A 24,679-nucleotide genomic window follows, 5' to 3' on the forward strand; every position below is an offset into this window, starting at 1 on the left:
CATATTTCGGCACTCAGCAGTGAAGCAGCGGGCACCAGCGAGCGGCTTTTAAACGCTGTCTTTTTGTCTGAATGAGGGAGAGCATGAGTTAATATGTTGATGAATTGTCTGAATGAGGGAGAGCATGAGTTAATGTGTGGATGAGTTGTCTGAATTAAAGTGTGAATTAGTGAGTGACTGTAAAAGTGTTTGTGTATCATAGATGTATAATTGTGGAAGGGCAAAGATGGCACTAGCAGGAGGTTTGAGCCTTGGGGACCAAGATGGCACAGGCGGGTGTATATGGGACCAAGATGGCACAGGCCGGACTGTTTGGGGACAAAGTTGACTTGTGCTGGCCTATTTGGGGACAAAGATTGCAAATCTTATGTGTGTTATCTGGGTGCTGGTCAGGTTCTATGTGGGCAGTGTGGATGCCAGGGCTGACTTTGGGGTGTGCAACCTGTGATCTATGCCTGTAATTTAGGGGGTTTTAAATATACCTTTAATGCTGTGTTTTTATGTGAATTCCAATTCTTTACCTGCAAAGCTGGGTTTTTGTGTTTTTCTGTAGATCCATATCTGCTATGCTATGTTTCCATACATTATTTATGTGTACCTGAAAATACAGGGTTAATATGTCTTATTCAGTTGATTAATACCTGCAATGCTGTTTCCATGTATTTATTTGATCTATACCTGCGATGCTACGTTTCATATATTATTGTATACCTGCAAATACAGGATTTGTATGTCTGATTCTGTTTATTTGATATATACCATATTGGCTCGGATATAGGCCGCACCCGAATATAGGCCGCACCCTAAAAGTTAGGTGCTTTTTCAAAGAAAAACACTTAGTGGAACAGATATGCTGCCACTCTGCCCCGCGAGATATGCTGCCACTCTGCCCTCCCCAGATATGCTGCCACTCTGCCCCCCCGAGATATGTTGCCACTCTACCCTGAGGTATGCACTCTGCCCCCGAGATGTGCCCCCCCAAGATATGCTGCCACTCTATCCCCCCCCTGAGATATGCTGCCACTCTGCCCCCAAGAGGTCCCCCCCCCCTAGACTTACCGGTGCAGACTCCCCGGGGTCTTGCAGGGCCGGCGGGGGACAGCTACGCAGTACACGTATTTAACTTCCGGTGCTGGCACTTCCGCCGTGGGAAGTGCCAGCAAGGAAGATTGTTAGCGTACATCGCACAGACGTTCACCTGCTGCGGCGATGCAACAACCTCTCGTTGCTGGCACGTCTGCACGATGTGCTTTAACAATCTCCCTTGCCGGGAATCCCCCAGTGGGAATTCACGGCAAGGGAGATTGTTAAAGCACATCGTGCAGATGTGCCGGCAGCGGGGGCTGTTTACGCACATCGCTGCTGCCGGTGAACGTCTGCGCAATGCGCTTAGACAACCTCCCGTGCCGGCACTCCCCCCATTGAAAGTGCTGGCAGGGGAGGCTGTCAGAGCGCATCAGAGAGTAGGATACGGGTCCCCTGCACCGCTGCGGGGGATCTGTATCCTAAGCCTGCTGCCTGCCCGAAGCCCGGAACTGCATGTCCCGGGTGTCGGGCGCTAGACCCCGAATATAGGCTGCACCCCCACTTTAAAGACTTAAAGTGGGGGAAAAAAGTGCAGCCTATATTCGAGCCAATACGGTACCTTCAGTGCTGAGATCACAAGTGAATTTCAATTGATTTGGGTTTGTGTGTTGATCTATACCTGCTATCGGCAGCAGGGACTAATATTTATATATATATGGGCAGCAGGGGCTAGTAAATGGGTTTTAGATATTTGGACAGGGGCGCAATTTCAGTGCTTGCCATAGGCGCTATTTTCAGTAGATACGCCTCTGCCTATCATATAATGAAGCGTTTGAAAGTTACTATTTTTGTTAGCAGACTCCTGAGAAAGAATTTTCTGGCCCTCCTACATTCATTTGTACAATTTTGTTTAAGGTATACCATTTGTTGTACAGCCCTGCCAGTTCATGAAAAGGAGTAATTTCCATACTTAGCAGAGCCGAGTGTGAACAGAGAACGAGTTTCCAGACTTGTACGATTCAGACATCGGTATTGATGTTACAGTAATGGTTCTAATTCAAGAAGCTGCCCTGAAATGCACATTTTTTTCTTACATACAAAGATAGAAGAATGTTTAACGTTGGAGGCTATGTGATTTAGGATAAATGAAAGTAACACTTCAGTATTACTTTTAAGTAACATTTACATATACAAATATGTGCATGCACTTTTATTTATGGGAGCTGGAAATTAGAATTATTTCTTATTTCCCTCCTATTGTCTGATTCTGCTGAAACAGGGAGTGTACATGCATACTTGTTGTGTACATACGGTGTATGCACTCTCATTGAAATGAATGGCAGTTCAACTAACATATATGAGATTGAGAGGTAGCCAATCGCATGTATGTTAGATGAACGTGTGTGATCATGGCTCAGCTTGCAAGTATGTAAGTTGAACTGTACTTAATTAGGCAGGGGTCTCATTCTCTAACTTGTATAAAACACAATTATTTGGTATCATACAGCAGCATATGTTTGTTGGAAAAAAAATTGCTATTTGGTTATGATGAAAAAAAGAGTCCAATTGGATTTTATACAAACTCTGTTCCATATGCTGGATAGGCTCCATCCCCCATAGCCATACCTGGGATCTCTCTGGGTTTGGGCCTGAGAACTCTGGGAGAAGCATTGCTTCTCCGGTTCTCTGGGTCAACACCCAAATCATCCGGGTCGTGGGAGTGGGGTCCTGACATGTCCCACTCCCCACCCTTTTTCTCCTTTAAATGGGGGTGTTTTCCACCACTGATGTAAGTGGGCAGTCCTGGCTGCTCCCCGCAAGAGTAGGCTCTGGGTAGCTGGAGCCCAAAAGTTCTCAGGTATGCCCATAGCATAAATAGGGCATTTAGGGAGATCACTTTTATAATTGGCCCATTGAACAGCAGCAGCAGCACACTGGAGAGCCTGTATGCCCAACAGAGCAATCCTTGGACTTGTGGGCCTAAACCAGAATGCACTAAAGCCAAAAATCCTAAACACACAAAGTAAGTTCTGGTAACATAGTAACATAGTTCATAAGGTTGAAAAAAGACCAAAGTCCATCAAGTTCAACCTATATACATATTGTGTCCCTACTGTGTTGATCCAGAGGAAGGCAAAAAAACCCTTATGAAGCAGATGCCAATTGCCCCATACCAGGGGGAAAATTCCTTCCCGACTCCAAATATGGCAATCAGAATAAATCCCTGGATCAACGTTCTGTCCCTATTAATCTAATATCCATAACTTGTAATATTATTGCTTTCAAGAAACACGTCCAGGCTCCTTTTGAACTCTTTTATTGAGTTTACCATAACCACTTCCTCTGGCAGAGAGTTCCATAATCTCACCGCTCTTACTGTAAAGAACCCCCGTCTGTGCTGGTGTAGAAACCTTCTTTCCTCCAACCGTAGAGGATGTCCCCTTGTTATAGATACAGTCCTGGGTATAAATAGGTCCTGGGAGTGATCTCTGTACTGTCCCCTTATATATTTATACATAGTTATTAAATCCCCCCTAAGCCGTCTTTTTTCCAAACTAAATAACCCTAATTCTGATAATCTTTCTGGGTACTGTAGTCCTCCCATTCCCCTTATTACTCTGGTTGCCCGTCTTTGAACCCTCTCCAGCTCCACTATATCTTTCTTGTACACTGGTGCCCAGTACTGTACACAGTATTCCATGGTAATAGCCCAAAGATATTAGATCAAACCAAACCAAGGGACATGTGCTGCTTATTGGTTTAAAATCAGCAAATAATAAATATAGACATTCTTCTGGCCCTGGAACAGTTAAGAAACTAGGTTCACTGCACGGACTCATTAGAAGTCTAAGCAAGCCTTGATAATATCTTAATTTCCCCTTCTCTTTCAAGTACCCTTTGTGGGTCTCTTTTAATGATCTGCTCAGAGCTCAAAGATTAGATTCACACGTGTTTTCCCTCGCTACTCTCTGCAGCCAGCACAGGGTATCTTAGATCTTACAGAGCTGACTGACATGTTACCAAGACTCACTCTGAGGAATAATGTATTCTCTTGACGTGAATCTTAAAACTTTAAGTTTTTGTGTATTTACTAGAGCAGTTACCCAATGAGCGCATGAAAACTAAAGGGAATGAACAGTACTATACCCAGTAGATTTATATTTTCATTTTAACATGTTACTTCCTTAAAAACATTTTTCTTGTCATTTTCGTAACTAGAAATTTATGTTTTCGGCAGATTGACAGTTTTTCGTCAAGCACATGACTTAAACATCTATTAATCCCGTAGGACCGTTGGTTGCACAATTCCTCCAGGTTTTTAAGAACCTGGATGAAATATGGTATGTTCCTTAAATATGATTTGGGTTAAAAAAAAAATTGTAGAATATATTTTTGGGAAAAAATAACTTTTTAATGCCACAGTGCTCCATGGCATAATTTAATTAGTATCTTCAAAGGCTGACATTGTCGCTTAGATGATTTGACCTTTGTGAAACCAGTTTGTCATTTTACCGTTTATTCACTTGACTCTAATTACATAATCTGCATTTCCAAATGGCTGTTGGCGAAAAAAATGCATTTGTGTGTGTAAATGTTAGTTAAATTCTAAGACCAATAAAATGACATTTCATTTTAGGGAGTTTAATGTAGTCTACTTGTCTAAGGCCATTTTCAAAAGTCAGAGCACTGGAAATCACTATTTAATTACAGTATTTCGGTTTTTTGGTCATGGTTTATAACTAAATGTTTAAAGGTTGTATGTAAAATCTTGTAAAGAAGGAGACACCCCCAAAAATCCCCAAATCTGCTTTTTTTTTTTACTTTTTTGTATAGTAATATTTAACAATGTTTATGGTGGGGTAAAGATGATGGAAAACACTGATAATTTAAAACAATAAACATTTTTATTTCTATTTCATTTGAAAACTAATAATAATTACAATTACAATTATACATTTAGAAAAACTTAGATCAAAAGTACTGGTTATGAAAAAAATATATATTTACTACTCAGAGGTACATGGCGGGGAAACAGATGCCTTACAGTATATTATTCATATTCACACTAGATTTATTAATTGTATTTAAATAATTTCCCAGAGTCTCCATTTATTGCTGGATGATTTAGCAAACCGTGACTTTATATTTACCCAAGGCCAGGGGAGATTTGCTGCCTGTCTAAACCAATTAGCCTGTGACAGCCACATATATGAGAATCCTGTAAAAGAGATCAGTGTATCATCTGACTCTTTAACTGCTACAAATACTCAACAAACATCTGCTATATGGCACCTTATAATCTTCTGTAGGCAGCATGTCTTTAGTGGGTGTCTTTTGCCAAAGTCATGGTCTCCTCTGTTGACTTGTTGAATGTAAGACTTTATCAATGCTGTCATAGAAAATCTGTCAGTTCAATACACAACATGCCAGTTCTTGAAAAGATGCCATCGGAGTGTGTCAACTTGTAGTGATGGAAGCTGTAGTTGAAGAACTATTGGAATGCGACAAGTTGTTGGCCCGAGGACAGAGCCATATATTGACAGGTGTGGGTTGCAGAGGGGCTCATGGACCAGGGATTTGGGATTTCTACATTTCTTTTGATTCATTCTGGCAGATTATCGCATGGGTGAAGGATTATGTGGGTGTGACAGGGCCGGGCTGCTGGGAATACCATCTGGACCTAGCTACTGCCAAAAGGTATCTCTCACATGGAACTCCAACCCAGGCAGCCTGGTGACTTTTACCGGTATATAAACTTCTTATCGGAAAATACTATGGCACACTTGTTGGCACCATCTGATGCAGTTTATCCAAGTCATGGAGCGCTTTTGTGTCCATTGACTGGCTCCATGCACAGTATAGCTTTTGGACTTTTTTTTTAATCAACCCCATGGACTAATATTAGCCGCCTACTCTTCCAGCACCTCAGCATGAGATTCCTGGTAAGGTCTGGAACTCTAATTTGCTGCGCAACCTATTGACTAAAACAGACTCCTCTCCACAGGGTATCCAAGGAAGGCACCAGCCTGGCAGCTAAAGGGAGATATTGTACAAGATAATCCCCTTTCCTAGACTATTGTCTGTGTACTCCCAAAGTTAAAATGATTTGGGCTATGTACCAATTTGCTACATGGCTCTGTTAGCTGTGTTAATGAAGTAAGGGAACCATATAAATTGATGTCTATCCCAATAAAGGTAGTTCTGATTTTACAAATTGTGGTCTGTCTGTTCCTTGGGTAGCTATGCGTATGAGGGTCCTGACTGTTGATTCCTTAGCCCTCAAACAGGGGTACCCAGGCTTGGGTACGGGCACCCTGTAACAAGGGGTTAGGAGTTAACCAAAGTTGTGGTGTACTACCCCCTTGTTGTTTCAGACCACTTTTTGGCTGCTTGAGGAACCCAACCGGACCACTTTCTGTGCAAATGTGCAGGTGTGGGGGGGTTCTTATTAGATCCCCTGGAACACCAGCAGTGGAGCTGGCTTGGATTTGCCATGGTATATTTTCATTTGGTGCTGCCTTAAGCCTGATCCAGGGCAGTGCCCCCTGCAGCTCACACAGTGGCTGTGTCACGACCGGGGTACAGGGTCTGGATCCGCGCTGCAGAATCAGCGCCCTCTGGAGGAGAGAGGACGTACTGCCACCAGGCACAGGAGACACAGAACGTACACCACCAAGAATAACGTAAAGGTGGAACTCAGGAACAAAAATAAATAAATAATAATAACGGTATCCGAGGGGTCAGGCAAAAGAGTAGTCGGGGTCACAAGCAAAGGTCAGGGCAGGCAGCGAAACAACGGAGGTCAGGAACAAGCAGGAGTCAAAACCAGGAAGCTAAATCAGGATAACAACGCTAGTGAGAGGCAAAAAGGCACTAACACAGGCAATGGTGTAGTGCCAAATGAGGGTTTAAATATCCCTCCAACAATATGGATCCTCCTACCCTCCTAATTAGGGGGAGGAGGAAAAGGAATATATGTCGCTTTAAGAGCGACATGAATATTCATTAGATGAGCCGTTCGCACATGCGCGAACGGCTCTCACGACGTAGAGGCGCGCGCCCCGGAATTATCCCGTGAACTCGCCGGGGGCGCGCGTCTTGCAGGAGGACGGACCCGGCGGCAGCTCACCGCGACGGCACGAGCAGGGAGCCGGCCGCGCGGGCTGCGTCTCGGCGTCCCTGCCGGCAGCCCGACGGAGGAGGTAACAGTACCCCCCCCCTCTACGAGAGCCATCCTGGCGATCAGGAGCAGGTTTCTGTGGAAATCTGGAATGAAAAGAACGAATTTTGGCCGGAGCATGAACATCAGAGGCCGGGATCCAAGAACTCTCCTCAGGACCGTATCCCTTCCACGTAATGAAATACTGTAATTGCCCCCGTTTCTTTCTGGAGTCTAAGATAGTCTGAACTTCATATTCTTCTTCATCTTGTATCATTACTGGTTCAGGGACACGGACCAAGGAAGAGAATTGATTAGTCACCACTGGTTTAAGTAATGAGACATGAAATGCGTTATTGATGCGCATAGTTTTAGGTAAAACCAGGGAATAGGTAACTTCGTTAATTCTTGCTTTAACCTTGTAAGGCCCAATATATTTGGGTCCCAAAGTTCTGGCGGCTTGCTGAAGATGCAGATATTTAGTTGAGAGCCACACAGAGTCACCGGGATTAAGTATAGGTCCTCTGGACCGATATTTGTCAGCTGTCTTCTTTTGCAGTTTTTTAGTGTGCTTTAAATGTTCGGCCAGTCTTGCCCAATGATCTCGCAGAACTTGAAATTGGGCTTCTGCCGCTGGAACCCCTGTGGAACTGGTTTCCTGAGGCCATAACTGGGGTTCGTATCCATGAACTGCTTTGAAGGGAGACATCTTTAAAGATTCATGAAATGAGCTATTGTAAGACCATTCAGCAAGATGTAATAATGTAGACCAATCTGACTGGTCTTCTGAGACATACATCCTAAGATATTGTTTCAGTACCTGGTTAGCTCTCTCAGCCTGTCCATTGGATTGCGGGTGATGAGAAGATGAAAAATGCAGTTCTATTCCCATGAGCTTGCACATGGCCCTCCAGAACCTGGAAATGAATTGTGATCCTCTATCAGAAATTATTCTTTGAGGTACACCGTGTAAACGTACGATCTCTTTCATGAAGATCTCGGCTAAGGTACTGGCAGACGGCAGTTTGGAGAGAGGGATAAAATGAGCTTGCTTGCTGAACAGATCAACTACCACCAGAATTGTCGTGTGGCCTTTGGAGGGAGGTAGGTCTGTAACAAAATCCATGGCTATATGTTGCCATGGTTGTTCCGGAACGGGTAGTGGACATAACAATCCTGCTGGTCTGATGCGAGGTATTTTATTATGACCACATACGTTACATGCTTGTACAAAGTCTACAATGTCCCGAGTCATGGAAGGCCACCAAAAATGTCTCTGGAGCAGAAATTTCACATTCCGAACTCCCCGATGGCCCGCTACAGGAGAAGCATGACCCCAAGATAATACGGCTTTACGAAACCGCGGCTGAACATATAATCTCCCAGGAGGTGGCATCAGTCCCTTAGGATGAGGTGTCTGTGATTTGGAGATGTGCCACATGAGGGTGTTGTGAATGGTGGCAATGATTTTGGTAGGAGGTATGATTGGTTCAACAGGGGTGTCAAAATTAGGTGCTTTGTGTTTCCTGGATAAAGCATCTGCTTTGCAATTCTTTGAACCTGGGCGAAATGAAATCGAAAAATTGAAGCGGGTAAAAAACAGTGCCCATTGAGCCTGACTGGGATTAAGTCTTTTGGCTTTTTCAATATAGACCAGATTCTTGTGATCGGTCAGGATTGTAATGGGGATGATAGTGCCTTCAAGAAGATGACGCCATTCTTCTAAGGCTAATTTGATAGCTAACAGTTCCCGATTTCCGATGTCATAATTACGTTCAGCTGGGGTAAAAGTCTTAGAGAAATATGAACATGGATGAAGACGATTAGATTCCTGATTTCGCTGGGACAGGATGGCCCCGGCTCCACTTTCCGATGCGTCGACTTCCAGGATAAAAGGTAAGTCTGGATTAGGACGTTGTAAGATAGGAGCCGTCGTGAAGGCCAACTTTAGCTTTGCAAAAGCCTCCTTTGCCACTGGGGTCCAGGATTTGGGTTTCGCCCCTTTTCGGGTGAGAGCAATGATGGGGGCAATGGTTTATGAGAAGTTCCGGATGAAGCGACGATAATAATTAGCAAATCCCACAAATCGTTGTACGCCCTTGACGTCAGAAGGTTCTTCCCAGTCTTTAATAGCTGCTAGCTTGTCTGGATCCATCTCTAACTGTCTAGAAGACAGGATATAACCCAAGAACTTGACTTTGTCGCATTCAAACTCACATTTCTCGGCCTTGGCGTATAGTGAATGTTCTCTTAAACGCTGCAGTACTTGAGTAACATGTCGCCGATGCTCAGTCAGATTTTGGGAATAAATCAAGATGTCATCTAGGTACACCATAACATGGAATAGCAACATGTCTCGAAAGATGTCATTCAAAAAATTCTGAAAAACTGCCGGGGCGTTACACAGTCTGAAAGGCATAACTAGATATTCATAATGCCCGTATCGAGTATTGAAAGCGGTCATCCATTCATCACCCTCCTGAATACGAATCAGATTATATGCCCCACGGAGGTCAAGTTTGGTGAAGATGGTGGCGTCCTTTAATTGGTCATATAATTCGGTTATGAGAGGAAGAGGGTATCTATTCTTTACTGTTATCTTATTTAACCCCCGGTAATCGATGCAGGGGCGTAAAGAGCCATCCTTCTTGGCAACGAAAAAGAACCCTGCACCGGCTGGAGATGCTGAAGGCCTGATGAATCCTTTTTCCAAACTCTCTTCAATGTATTGGGCCAAAGCTTGATTTTCGGGTTGAGATAATGGGTACGTGTGCCCCTTAGGTGGACTGGTACCGGGTAACAGCTTTATGGTGCAGTCATACGCACGGTGAGGAGGTAAGGTGTTCGCCTTTTGTTTAGAAAAGACATCCAGAAAGTCCCAGTACTGAGATGGTATTAGTTGACGGGGGTCTTCAGCTGGAGTGTCCAGTATCAAATTTAACTTAGTGGGAGTGTTACAGCATTTCTTTAAACACTCCTTACTCCAGGCCAAGATCTGTCCTTCTCTCCAATCGATGCTGGGGTTGTGAGATTGGAGCCATGACATTCCCAGGATAATAGGTATATGAGGACTGGACAGGACATCGAATTGTATCTCCTCGAAATGTAGTACGCCGACTACTGCACCAATAACGTCCGTCTGAGAGGACACCATTCCTGTTCCCAGGGGAGTCCCGTCTAATGCAGAAATAGCTGTTTTCGGAGTCTTTGGCTTTAAGGGTACGTTATTATCCATAGCCCAGGTCTTGTCTATAAAATTTTCTGCTGCTCCTGAATCAATGAAAGCTTGGGTGACCACTTGGTGGCCTTGCCACTGCAGCTTGATGGGAACAAACAGTCTTTGAGGTTGAGGAGGTGTGGCTACAGTAGCACTTAGTGAAGCACCTCCGACCTTCACTAAGTTCTGGCGTTTCCCGACTTCTTGGGGCACGCAAAAATCAAATGTCCCTTCTGCCCACAGTACAAGCATAGGCCCAAGGATCTACGACGCTGTTTCTCTTCGGCTGAAAGATGGAGTACCGGGCCTATTTCCATAGGGTCGTGGCCGCAGGAACTGGTTCAGGAGAAGTGTGAACAACTGGACGAACTGGAGGCCGAAATTGACGTGGCCTTCTGTCTCGCTCTCTCTCTCGTTCAAATCTTCTCTCCAGACCTCTGGCTTCTAATCGTAGGCATAGGGTAATTAAGTTCTCCAGATCACGAGGTAAATCACGATAGGTGAGAGCGTCTTTCAAGGACTCATTCAGCCCCCTACGGAAGGCAGAAGTTAACGCGCTGACATTCCAGTCAGTTTCATAAGCGAGTGTGCGGAATTCTACAGCATACTGCGCCACTGTTCTTCTTCCCTGCTGTATCTCCATTAAGTTGGATTCAGCTGCTTCACGTCTCCCAGGAGCATCAAATACAGCCCTGAATGAAGAAATAAAGGCGTCGGCGGCGTCCAAAATGGAAGAGTCCTGTTCCAATAACGGCGAGGCCCAGGCTAACGCTTCTCCTTTTAATAAATTGATAATAAAAGTCACTCTGTTGTTGTGGGAAGCGAAAGTGTGAGGATGTGCACGAAAGTGTAGGGTGCATTGATTCAGAAACCCTCTACACTCATTTGGGTTTCCAGAGTACTTTTCAGGTAAGGGCATCTTTGGTGCTTTAACAGAAGGACTTATTCCAGGCGCAGGGGTTGAGGCATCCGACAACGCACTTTGGGAGACTGAAGGTGCAAGATTCGTGGCCAAAGATCGGAGCATGTCAGCCACGTCGTCCAACTTTCGTTCCAAGGATTGGAGCTGCGACGCATGAGCGGCTAAGACTTGATCTTGTCTCTCTTGATGGTTGGACATCCTTGCCAATTCTGCGGGATCCATATTAGTGGCCTGTGTTAACTGTCACGACCGGGGTACAGGGTCTGGATCCGCGCTGCAGAATCAGCGCCCTCTGGAGGAGAGAGGACGTACTGCCACCAGGCACAGGAGACACAGAACGTACACCAAGAATAACGTAAAGGTGGAACTCAGGAACAAAAATAAATAAATAATAATAACGGTATCCGAGGGGTCAGGCAAAAGAGTAGTCGGGGTCACAAGCAAAGGTCAGGGCAGGCAGCGAAACAACGGAGGTCAGGAACAAGCAGGAGTCAAAACCAGGAAGCTAAATCAGGATAACAACGCTAGTGAGAGGCAAAAAGGCACTAACACAGGCAATGGTGTAGTGCCAAATGAGGGTTTAAATATCCCTCCAACAATATGGATCCTCCTACCCTCCTAATTAGGGGGAGGAGGAAAAGGAATATATGTCGCTTTAAGAGCGACATGAATATTCATTAGATGAGCCGTTCGCGCATGCGCGAACGGCTCTCACGACGTAGAGGCGCGCGCCCCCCGGAATTATCCCGTGAACTCGCCGGGGGCGCGCGTCTCGCAGGAGGACGGACCCGGCGGCAGCTCACCGCGACGGCACGAGCAGGGAGCCGGCCGCGCGGGCTGCGTCTCGGCGTCCCTGCCGGCAGCCCGACGGAGGAGGTAACAGGCTGCCATCTTCACTAAAGGCATGCATTGCTTTTTAGAGCGTATCTGGGAACCTTCTTAATGAGCTGACCTTGAGACTCTTTACACTTTGATAGCCCATAGTGAAAATTATATTTAGTGACTATCCAAATATGTTAAATAGATGACTTTAATACCAGTCCTTGATTTGTCACTATTCAACGATGCCGTTATTGGAGTCACCTGCATTCGAGTAGGTATATCAACCATTACATACTGGTGGCATAACCACTAATTGGGAGGCTCAAATATCATAAACTATGTGCAGAATATCAAGTAGCTTCTGACCCTTCACCTAGAGATTAGAGAAAAAAACCCTGAGAGTTCCCAGGTGTGCTTTTAGTGTAGTGAGTCGGCGCAGTCTCCGTAGTTTACATTGGGTGGTTGGGGGATCAGTGATCTCCACTGTAACTAACCCATTGAGGAGCAGCACACAGAGACTCTTGATCATCCAAAAACGAGATTTACTCCTTTGTTTTCTAGAAGGAGGACTGCTGCCCCCTAGGCATCGTCACCCAAGGCAGCATTTTTAAGATGAAGAAAATGACAATTTAAAATGGGCACTCAATTAAAATGCATATGATGAATGAAGTGTCCCTGTAACAAGTATAAGAAGCAGAAACCTGACCAATTTACCGATCCAGTGCCGTAACACATTACATACACATACACATTGACCCCTGATCTAGAATCTTAAAACAGTTATACACAAACTATTTGTAGTATAAATCTTTAATCACCCATTAAGCAAACAATCCTGCCTTATTGCTCCAAATAAATTCCACATCTGAATAGGTAAACATTGGAATAGGTGCCTTGTTTGATATAACTGTCATTGGACTGAAGTTGCAATTGCAAGTTGTCTCAGGTCACTGAAGTTCGGGTAATCCACCCATGCATGAAATTACTTCTGGGTACAGGTGCACTGCAGATAGGTATTGATGGTAATGCATGAATATTTCAATGAGCAATTACTTTTTTCATGTATGATATCATGAATAACACATGTTGGCAAGCAGATGTTTTCTGCAGGTAGGTAGACCTTGACAAAAGATGTAAAAGTTGTCCAAGCTAAAATGAGATTAAAAAAAAATGTAAAATTTGACCACATACTAAACAATATGATTTAATTTAGTTGTTACCCACTTTGGTTTGAATCATCTTTAAACATGTGGTTGAAACATCTACTCCCTTTAGTGAATAAGTGTCAAAACACAACAGCAGGACAGTCACCAAAAATTAGGACATTCCCGTGAAAACCGGGATTGTCTGGAGGTACAAAATACTTTTGATTGGTTACCTGGGAAAGGGGCAATAGATACTATTAAAGTGAGTTGTCTTTCATACAAGGATGTATCTGACAGCTTAATATTGCCTGAAATAGATTGTGTAGATCTCATCTTCTCTATTGTTGTAACTTCTCTCTCTCAGTTTTGAAATTTTAACATCGCCAAAGAAAATTCCACAGCTGCTGCCATTTAAAAATGGGGAAAAAAACACATTATTTGTTAAAATAGCTGCTTGTGATTTCTGCCTCTTTCTTTATACTGATAATGGAGCGATGCAGTTTGGAAGTGGCTTACAAATCAGTTTTTGTTTTTCATTACTGCTCAGTTATAATTGATACTGAACATGGAATATTCATCAGAGCTGAATAGACAGATCAAGGCGTATTAGTCCCTGCCAGTTGTGCGGATTCTAGAAACTTTTCTGTATCAAAAAAATGCTATAGTTTCCATGGCAACTTGGGACCTCACCAAGGTTCACCAAGAGACCAAATTTGATAACGGCTGACAGTTCATTCTTCAAAACTAGTTCATTTAAGTTTGCCTTCCGATTCCATTTATATTCATATGACAAAATAACGTATTCAACTGAAAATGTTTAGTTTACAGAAAATATATTGGTCTTTAACCCTAAAATGAACACATTTGAAAGAAAGAGGGATAAGAGATCCTTAGGTAAAAATAGCTACTTTTCTAATATGATATTCACGGGCCAGTAACCTTTTACTTTGGAACTTTATATAAATCTCTGTGGCCTAAATTAAAGTTGCATTTAATTAAACCAGCCTCATGCCCCATGTATTGGCACTGCAAACGGCTTAGCATCCACAATGGCCACATCAGACACTGTACATTTAAAAATTTGCTAGAGAAATGACATCATGTAAACAATATGCCCTGTGGCATGACAACATCACCGCTTTATTTGGGTTGGGTATGATGTCACACCACCTACACAATATCACACACTGAAGTGTCCCACCTTGAAACCCTGTAAATTGAGAAGTATGCCTAAGGTAAGACTAGGCAGCTGCCATGTATGCCACGCTAGAAGCATAAGCATATCTGGGACCTTTCAGGCTCCAGCTACCAGTCCAGTGTTTGTAATATTATCTTATTAAATTAAATCCAACAAAACTCCGTCGCTGCAAACTCTGTATGCAACACAACTCTGCAAACGAGCTGATTAGCAATATAAGGAGAAAGTGGCGCACAAAATACAATTAAACACACCCATGTGTATGACTCTCAGTGCCAAAAAGCATTGAAAGTACTTATACATGATACAGTTTTCTGTCTTCCTGCAAATGTTGTCATACGAGAAAAAATAAGATACAACATATATAGTGTGCCCACTCCTTGTGATTGTCTGGTCACTGACACAGGTAAAAATAAGACCCACGATGGGGACCACGATATCGCTAAAGCCACAAATACGGAAAGTAAGCTGTAATGCTCCTGAGGAGTGGAAACAAGGTCCCCGCGGCAGATATTATGGTATTTTCTGCAATACAGTTCTTGACAAGATCCAGTTGATCACGTGACCACACATTTAGCTCCACTTCCTGCTTGAGCGCGTAGTATTACGTAGTACTACGCAACTCACCCAATAGGCTTCTTAAGGTGCTTAACCCTTGCTTCTCAATAATCATCTATATATGGGCGTTCCTGATTTAAAAATTATCCCACTCAGTGTATAGAAAAATACCCTGCCCATGATTAAACAATATGATATGCAGCATTCCTATGCTATACAATTCTCAAGCCAACTGTCAAAACAATACGCTTAAAAATCTAAAAAAATATCATTTGTATAGATTTTTTATGAGATTGATATTGCCTTTTTCTTTTTTTTTCTAGATGAACCCTTTTCTGAAATGTGGAAAGTCCCTTAGTATATTTTATCGTTAATGTAATGTATTGTGTAATGTGTATATTGAATGCATTTTACGTGGTTAAACTTTTTGAGTTCTTGCTTTTGATGGCTATCGCGTTCAGCTTGTTTCAGATTTTGAATTAAAGTAGATAGATTAAGCTTCTGAACGGTGTTTGTCACCATGTTCGGGGACAATTTAGCTGTTCAGTTTTGGTTATAGTTCGAGCTGGTGCTTATTATCCATATAATTTGACTTTCTTAAATGGTGATTGCTCAGTTGGAATAAATTACATCCTTCCAGCTATGTTATTGGAGTTTAAAGTGATAATATCCAACAAATAGATAACACGGTGTGACATCCTGTCTACCAGATAATAACGCGGGAGGGGTGTAATATAAAAGCTGTAATCCAGTGCTACACAACTCCAGTCCTCGAGGGCCAGAAACAGGCCAGGACATTTTTGATAAAAACTGTCTTAAAAGTAGAGTTGTTGTTAATGGAAAAATATCAAATGGACAAAAGTCATGAGAGGAGAACCCAATAGCTCTATTTACCCCTTAAAACCCTTCATGACGATCTATGCTATTTTGAAAAAATGTGCTTAACGACATAAAACATGGTTGCCAGCTGATCTATAGATAAATCTGTGCACATCTCTTTATAAACAAAGTTTGAGGACATTGGGGTATGAGTCAAATGTAAGGGTCAGATTCTCAAATCTTGAATCAGTATATTTTTAAGCCCTATACACTTGGCCATACCCAATTTCCAGTGTCCCAGTTTTTCGCAGGGAGGTCATGAATTTTCAGACAGTTGGGATCGTGGCCTATTAGGATCATTTTGTGGGCATCCGCACTCAGGTCCAGCTACACCCCCTCCCCATATGGAGCCAAACCCTGCATCACAGGTGCCGATTAGGACACCTGAAATGTTGGGGCTAGGCTATGCTATCAACCCCTCTTTCCTCCCTATATGTGGTTTACACAAAAAAGTAATTTCTACAAGGGGTTCTCCTCTAAGTACTTACCACTAAAACACCCTGTTACATGAAGCAGGTTATTTTTGATGGCACATCTCAAATAAATGTGAAAATGTCATCAGTAATAAAGCAGCTATATCTCAAATTGTGCAATACCCACAGGTGCGCTAAAATAAATAGTAGGGCAATCTACATTACATGAGCTTTATGCCTCTGCTAGAGCATATTTGTTAACACAAGTCTGTTAATTTATCTTGAGTTGAGACCTGCTGAATAAATGCAGATGTCACTCACTTCCCAGTTCTGACAACAATTAACAGGCTAATAATTAAATTGAATGCACAGATTTGCATAGCTATCAGTAAGGGGCCATTAACCTGAAAATGAACCCAACGTCGATTGTAACATTGACATTTTTAATTATCGGGAATTTCTCCCAAGGGCATGAAATGAAAACAATGAACAGCACAACAGTAAGAAAAAATGTAAAAAAAAAATTTACAAAAACAAATGACATTTAGTCTGTTTCATGATTGACTTTTTTGGCTGCAGTTTGCATAAAAAAATACGACTTTCTTGACATAGTGTAAAATGCTAACATATTCTTAACCAACCAAGCATGGCTTGCTCTGCATATATCTAGCTGTGCACTGGTGTCAGCATATTTAAGAACTTTGCATTCAGAGTATTTTACATTCTTGGCTTTAGTTTATTTTCAATGTCAGTAACTATTATATTTCTATATTTTTGGTGTCAGATAAGAGCTATTTAGCCCTTCTGTTCTGCCCATATTTTTTTACTGATATAAGACCAATGGTCCTTCCCTTATATTTTCACGTTCTATTCATGTGTCATACTTTGTAGATGTAGGCATCCACAGAAATTGTCTGACTCTGTCCAAGGAATGGGACATAGGCAAAAGAGGATGGCATTGGTAGGGAATTTCTAGGGTGAGGAAAGCAAGGATGGGTAAAGGTCATTATGTTCTCAATCCTGACGTTTCCCTGGTTTGTACTACTTTGGCTATTTCATTATAGGATAGTCATTGCATAACTCCCAAATGTCTCTGTTCATGGGGGGCACTAACTCATGGAACCCAAATCCCTCCAGCCCTGCTTGTCTTCCTCTGAAATCCCAATTTTTCAGGAATTCTGAATGTTTGGGGCATAAACAAATATCATAGTTTTGTAAAGTTCTAAAAATCCACAGTAATGTTTATATTAACAGATATCTTTATATTTAATTATGTAAATAAAATAAAATTAACAATATCCATCAATAGATCACAGCCCCACATAAAAAGTCTCAGTAAAGTCAGACTTTCTCGCAAGTCTAATCATACCCCTAAGACAAAACTTTCTTTTCATATGAAATGTTGAGAGGTGCCCTTTCTACTTTGAATTTAGACCTTTTGTTCTTTTTTTAACAATACATGAGATGATGATTTTTTTGTTATTACAATGTTGTACCGTAGCTTTATATAAATATATAATACATTTTCATTCTGCTGAAGTGGAACTGCATCCTAGCACAAATGGTAGAAGTTAATATTGTTATGGAATATAAACATATTTTGGACAGCAGAAGGCTATATGCTGGACATAAGAAGACCAAGGATCAAACAAGGTTCAAGATTTCACAGAACAAAAACAAGCCACACTAAATGTGGCAAATTATTTTTCTATATACAAACATAACACAAATCATTATTAAAAAAGTAACAGTTATGCGATCACTTGTTGGGCAAAATATTTTCTATTTTTGCACATCATAATTACAAATCTCAGAGTAATCTTTGTTCTACATATTTTATGCTGATTTAATTAGAGCTGTTTTCCATTTCAGCAGGTACAAGTTTTGCAAATGAAGAGCAATCAACTCAAAAGACAGTGTTGCCTTCAAGAGATGTACCCAAGGGTACCAACAAAACAGCCCTGCAAGTGTGCAGCAGCAGCATGGTGGTGCCTCGCAGGAGTCTGCTTCCATCACCGAAAACAAATGTATCACCTGCTGGTAAGCAATTCTAGCCCTGAAAACAAATCTGCAGTACTGTGCCATCTGCATTACCCTATTTACAATTTCTCATTATATTAAAGTAATGTGTCTTTCTTTCTAAATAACAAAATAGATATGTTTCACAGTCGCCCTAAGGATTTTTTTTGATACATTCAAAATGTATAGACGGGTAATAAAAAACCAGAATTAGTCACAGTTTTACATATACAACTGTTTTTAGGTAAGAATTGAAAATCCAGTATGTCACTGCTGTAGACACTTGAATGGGAGACCGCTGAGGTTGCCCCACATTATAGAGGCATCATTGCAATGTCACACTAAACCTTGGTGGCTTGTGTGACATCTCTGGCAGTTGCTCTGCTTTTCTTAGCTTGGGCACTGTGGTTGCTTTGGTGTTGGGACACTTGTTGGCATTCCTAATAACATCACTTTCTGGTTGTCCCAATACATGGTATAGTAGCTTTTAAAACACCCTAGTAGTACCAATGTCAGGATCGGAGAAATGCTCTATAGGCCCAGACCTTTTTTCCCTGATGTGTGAACCATAAACTGTTTTTTAGGGTTCTCTGGTTTTCTTCCATTTTACTTTGAAAACTAAACTAGGGCTGCAACAACTAATCGATAAAATCGATAATAATCGATTTTTATCGATTATAAAAAGTTTTTTTCAGAGCAAATGGTCTGAAAAACTCCTCTCCTTAATATAATCCGACCTCAAACAGAGATCGGATTATAACACTAGAATCCAGATCCCCTGCAACGCTGCAGGAGATCTGGATTCCACTCACTGGATTCCACAGCCGGTGGGTGTCCGTGCGATGCGCACAGACAACTTCCGCCTCTCCCCTCCACTTCAGCTGGGGCTCCTATGATGCAGAGCCAGCATCCCACGATGTAGAAGCCCCAGCGGAAGTGAAGGGGAGTAACGGAGGCTGTCTGTGCACATCGTGCAGACCCCCACCGGCTGACAGAGAATCGAGGTCTCCTGCAGAGGATCATCCTCTCTGTCAGCTGGTGGGTGTCTGCATCGCACAGACAGCCTCCGTTACTCCCCTTCACTTCCGCTGGGGCTTCTATGAAGCTGCAGTGAAAGTGCCTGTCAGCAACAGAGGTTCACAAAACACCAGGGAGTCGGGAGAGAGGCAGAGTGGTGTATGGGAGGGGGGAGGAAGCAGAGGGGTGTATGGGAGCCACCCTCCCATACACCACTCTGCCTCCTCCCTCTCCCATACACCACTCTGCCTCTCTACCCAACTCCCTGGTGTCTTGTGAACCTCCGTTGCTGACAGGAGGCAAAGTGGTGTATGGGAGGGGGGAGAGAGGCAGAGTGGTGGATGGGAGGGGGAGAGAGGCAGAGTGGTGAATGGGAGGGGGGAGGAGGCAGAGTGGTGAATGGGAAGGGGGGAGGAGGCAGAGTGGTGAATGGGAGGGGGGAGGAGGCAGATTGGTATAATGGGGGAGGCAGAGTGGTGTATGGGTGAGTTATAGTGGTGTATGGCTGAGTTATAGTGGTGTATGGGGTATAATGAATTTCAGGGTAGCAGAGTGGTGTATGGGTGTAATGAATTTCGGGGAGGCAGAGTGGCATATCTGGGGGAGTTAGAGTGGTATATGGGGGGTATAATGATTTTCAGAGTGGCATATCTGGGGGAGGCAGAGTGGTGAATCAGGGAGTATAATGAATTTCAGGGTGGTGCAGGGCATTTATGGGGGGCAGAGTGGCATATCAGGGTGCACAGTGGCATATAGGGAGGTATAAGGCATAAATGGGGGGTGAGTGGCATATTGGAAGTTATAAGGGATATCAGGGGACACAATGGCTTATAGGGTATAAGGCATATCGATATTAGACATATCAGGGGGGCATAAGACATATCTGGGGGTAAAAGGTATATCAGGGGGGCTCAGTTGCATATCACTGGCATATAAGGAGTATAAGGCATATCGGGGGCACAGTGGAATCTCTGGCATATAGGAGGTATAAGGCATATCTGGGGGCAGAGTGGCAAGCTGGGGGTCAGATGTGCATAACTGGGGGCAGTTTGGTAAATAAAAGAAAATATAAACAAGGCTTTTTTTCTCATAGTTTTTATTAAAAATGGAAAATAGTTAACATATGAATTAATATTTACTAATAACTTTGCAATAAAACCTAGTTTGAGAAACACTCTGTTTGGGTTCTTGTAGCTTTTATTATTATGTCAGTAAAATAAGAAGGTTTTTATTACATTATTTTAAATTTTAAAAATTTGCATTTTTTTTTAATCTGATTAATCGAAAAAATTATCGGCCAACTAATCGATTATTAAAATAATCGTTAGTTGCAGCCCTAAACTAAACCTTTTGATGGGCACCTTGTGTACCGCATGGTAAACATAAATCTTTCTAATTATGCTCACCTGCTATGTGTCTATATACAGTATGTATATCTCTTTGAATTCAGTTAATATAATGCATTGCCCTTCACGCCAACTATACAAATGGTTAAGAACTGTGTTCAATTTCTATTTTTTATTTTACAATAGACAGTTCATACTGGTTGTTCCCTATGGTCATTAGGCAGAAACCTTCAATTTTCAAGCAATCTTTAAAAATTGCAGCTCATGCTGTTTTGTTATCAGCAATGCCGGGTTTGGATAAAAATAAATAAATATAATTCCACTATTATTCCCTATGTTCTATATCACCTCCATTGATCCATATTCTTCAATTCACTGCCATTTTTATACCAAGATACCCAGGTATAACAATTATCGTATCCCATCTTTGTATGTAGTGTAATTAACCCCTGACATAATGTTATAGTAGGAGTACTGCAGCATAAGATATCAAGAAACAATAACAATCATTATAGGATTTTTTCACTGAAAAATTTAAGTTTGAGTAATTGTTCAGCCTGTTCTACACTGTATGTGAAAACTAATATTAAAGTCATCTACCAGGGTTCGTACACCAATAGTTTTCATACAATTTCTGTCTGGCAGCGTTTGTCTGGTATCGTTGTGTCCCAACAGCAATAAGCAAATATCTAGATGTTCATTTCTTTTCTGTAACCTTTTGTGTCTCTGTTTTATTATAAAAAAAATAATAATTTTGTTCTGAAGGTTCTATAATTTATCACTTAACAAATGTCACAGAATAACTAGATGCTGTTATTACTGTTAGAGAAAGAAGGTGAGCAGGGGATAGGACCAGTCACTGAGTATGCCAAGACTAGCTTTTTCAGTCTAGCTTTTCCACTGGGACAGTTTGATCAAGATTTTCAACAACTGAAGGAGGAAAATTACAATACACTGAAATACTACATTTCCAGGTTGTCATGTACACACAAAAGGAGACTAGAAAATGGTTGTAAATTAAGGCTGACAATCTCTGGCTTTCTGGCTGATGAACTTCTACTTAAGTTTTAAGCCCTAAGTAAAAGTTTTTGAGGTATGCGCCATAATGGTAAAACTTTGAATTTGTCCTCCCTCACCTCCCTCAATTGGAAGATTTCCTATGTACATCCATGCGGAATATACCCATGCTTAAGCACCTATTTATTTCTCCTGGGTTATGTTTAAAGAGAGGCTCTTTGACAATTTATGTCTTGGGTACCATTTTTATTTTGTGCATGAAGATTAAACAATTTAGCAGTACTGTGAAAAAAGTAATGTACAGCATTGTATATGCTATGAAAATCACATGCATGCATAAATTGGATTTACGGTCATTCAGATATTAATAAACCCCCAGAAATATAAAAACGTCAGCATATTCATTCAGTACCCTAATCTGAGTTTTATTTCTCCTCCCATTCCCAGGCCCTGTCTGAAATTGGGCACCATTTTAAAAGTGTGATGCAATCCAAACACAACTTCCCACTGTTTGTCAAAACAAAGGAAACGTGCATACAATGAAAGTTTGTTGTTCGATGCTGACCCAAAATACACTGATGTTGAGGCTGTCCAAAGGTGGTTTTCACCTAGAACAAAATGTACGGTTACCACGGCATTGTTCAGTGGTCCAAGGGATACAGGATTTTTTAAGACAGGAGGTAGATCTATAAAGGAACCAGAATTTATAAAAGAACCTAGCAGGCTCGGCCTCATTATAGCATAATCTTTCCAAATGGGTCATTGGGAAGACTGACCCTATATTTAACCTTAGGTTACCACAAATAGTGGTAAGTAACATAGTAACATAGTTCATAAGGTTGAAAAAAGACCAAAGTCCATCAAGTTCAACCTATATACATATTGTGTCCCTACTGTGTTGATCCAGAGGAAGGCAAAAAACCCTTATGAAGCAGATGCCAATTGCCCCATACCAGGGGGAAAATTCCTTCCCGACTCCAAATATGGCAATCAGAATAAATCCCTGGATCAACGTTCTGTCCCTATTAATCTAATATCCATAACTTGTAATATTATTGCTTTCAAGAAACACGTCCAGGCTCCTTTTGAACTCTTTTATTTAGTGAAACATTAGCGCTAAGAGAATCAAAACTCAACATGAAATCACCACAGCAGCTGCCTGTTATGACTTGCATTAAAGGTAGCCCTGGATGAACCATACAGCTCTTAAATGTCCTAGCACGTTCGCACCTGTGGAAATGTCTACAGGAAAAAGAGTTATGTTTCCTTGACCATTCATGTGATCATTTGCGCCATGAGCATTGGGAGGTTTACAGTACGTGCCAATTTGTGACCTCGCCAAGGACATAACATTCGAGATGCATATATGGTCACATAAGCAAGCAGAAACTAGCATCCATCTTTACTCCCATGGAAGTTACCACTGAAACGGGTGAAAATATGAGATTTTTAAAGTAACTCCTACAGGAGCACTTATTCAAGATTTCACCCAGCTTTACTGATTGGTCCAAGAGCAGCTGCTATTCTAACTAAGATGTATTGAAAATATAGCCTCTCTGTACAGGTGGACTCTTATAACAGATTAATGCTAGAGGATGGAAGACTGCATTCTTCCGATACTATGGGTTAAATAACAACTATTTTCTGTTACTCTACTATACATTTAATTGCAAATAATAAAAAAAATGGGTGATTTGATTATCATCCATAGTGCTTCCCTGCAAGTAATATTTTCCAATTGTTTGAATACTGAAATATTGTCTTTGGTTTGTAACAGGATCAAAGAAGGAAGCACAGAAAGAACATGAAGTTATCAAGCCTGCTGTTTCTTCCCCAAAAAGACAAATAGTCTCGACTCCCAAACTTCATTCACCAGGTAATAATAAACCGTAAGCCATTTTGCTCTGTCAAAAATGATTTTGTCATTAAATCAAATCAGCAACAGCCAAAGAGCTACCTCAACATCTTATGGTACAAATAGGGTAAAGGTAATATTATAGGTTTTATGAATGAAAAATGTATAAACTTGTTCTTCCTATATACAATTTCTTGAGGAAACTGCACTTTACATTCTAAATTCACTGCTCTAGGATGAAATATCCTTGAATAGCCTTGTTCTCTCCACGTGGGGCACATCTGTAGTATCAGCTGATCTTGACATGTGGAGAAACCGAGGACAAGAGATTTATCTGTGGTGAAGCTTTCCTATTAAAAATGTACAAAGACGATTTGAGTATGACACTCAACATAATGAATTCTCCCCCAAACAAACAAAACAGCAGCATCTGTGGGATGTCAAACCTCTGAATGCGGCTGGTGTTTTATTCTATTTGACATCCCTGGGACAAACACTGATTTATTGTGGCATAATTAAAGCATTGCAGTATATATATATATATATATATATATATATATATATATATATATATATATATTCCATCTATGTTCTCTTCTGGCCCAAAATATTTTTTCCCAAATATACAAGATTACTATAATTTTATTTATAACTGTGCACTGCAGAGGTTGGATCTGGATGAGGGCGATTAGACATCTACTTTTTATGTGAAGCATGAGCCAATTGGAGAGATGTTTTAATCCCCCTTTACCGACACAGTGAGGTGTAAAATCACCTGTGGTTTGTGTCATTGCAGTACAGACCTCTATTGCAGCTGCCAATTTGTTGTCTTTTGACACTTTTTCAGGTTAAAGTGGGTGATTGCCCACTTGGCCCATCAAGACCACTTCTTGGGCCGTCTCTGTCCCTCCCCAACTCTTATCACGCCACCAACACAACCCCAATTTGGAAACCTGAAATGTTGGGGGGTTTGTAGTCAGTCCAACAGATGTGTATTAGTTTGCTTGTAAAACCACCTACAGAGGAAGATCTATGTTCTAGCAATTCTTTCTCAGTCTATATACCACCTGATGTTGGCAAGCACC

The 24,679-nt window shown here is 41.7% G+C and overlaps 1 protein-coding gene across 1 annotated transcript in view; it reads left to right on the forward strand.

The window, feature by feature from the left end:
- The window catches only part of LOC149288989 (microtubule-associated tumor suppressor candidate 2-like), a 146,532-nt gene that overhangs the window by 63,348 nt on the left and 58,505 nt on the right, over nucleotides 1-24,679 (forward strand). The window contains exons 5-6 of the mRNA XM_089491221.1: nucleotides 18,213-18,380; nucleotides 23,517-23,615. Coding sequence (XP_089347347.1) covers nucleotides 18,213-18,380; nucleotides 23,517-23,615 — 267 coding nt within the window. The remainder of the gene's footprint in view (nucleotides 1-18,212; nucleotides 18,381-23,516; nucleotides 23,616-24,679) is intronic.

The sequence above is a fragment of the Sceloporus occidentalis genome, unplaced genomic scaffold, assembly GCF_023333645.1.
Source record: "Sceloporus occidentalis isolate IW3139 unplaced genomic scaffold, rSceOcc1.0.p SCAF_49, whole genome shotgun sequence".
Lineage (NCBI taxonomy): Eukaryota > Metazoa > Chordata > Lepidosauria > Squamata > Phrynosomatidae > Sceloporus > Sceloporus occidentalis.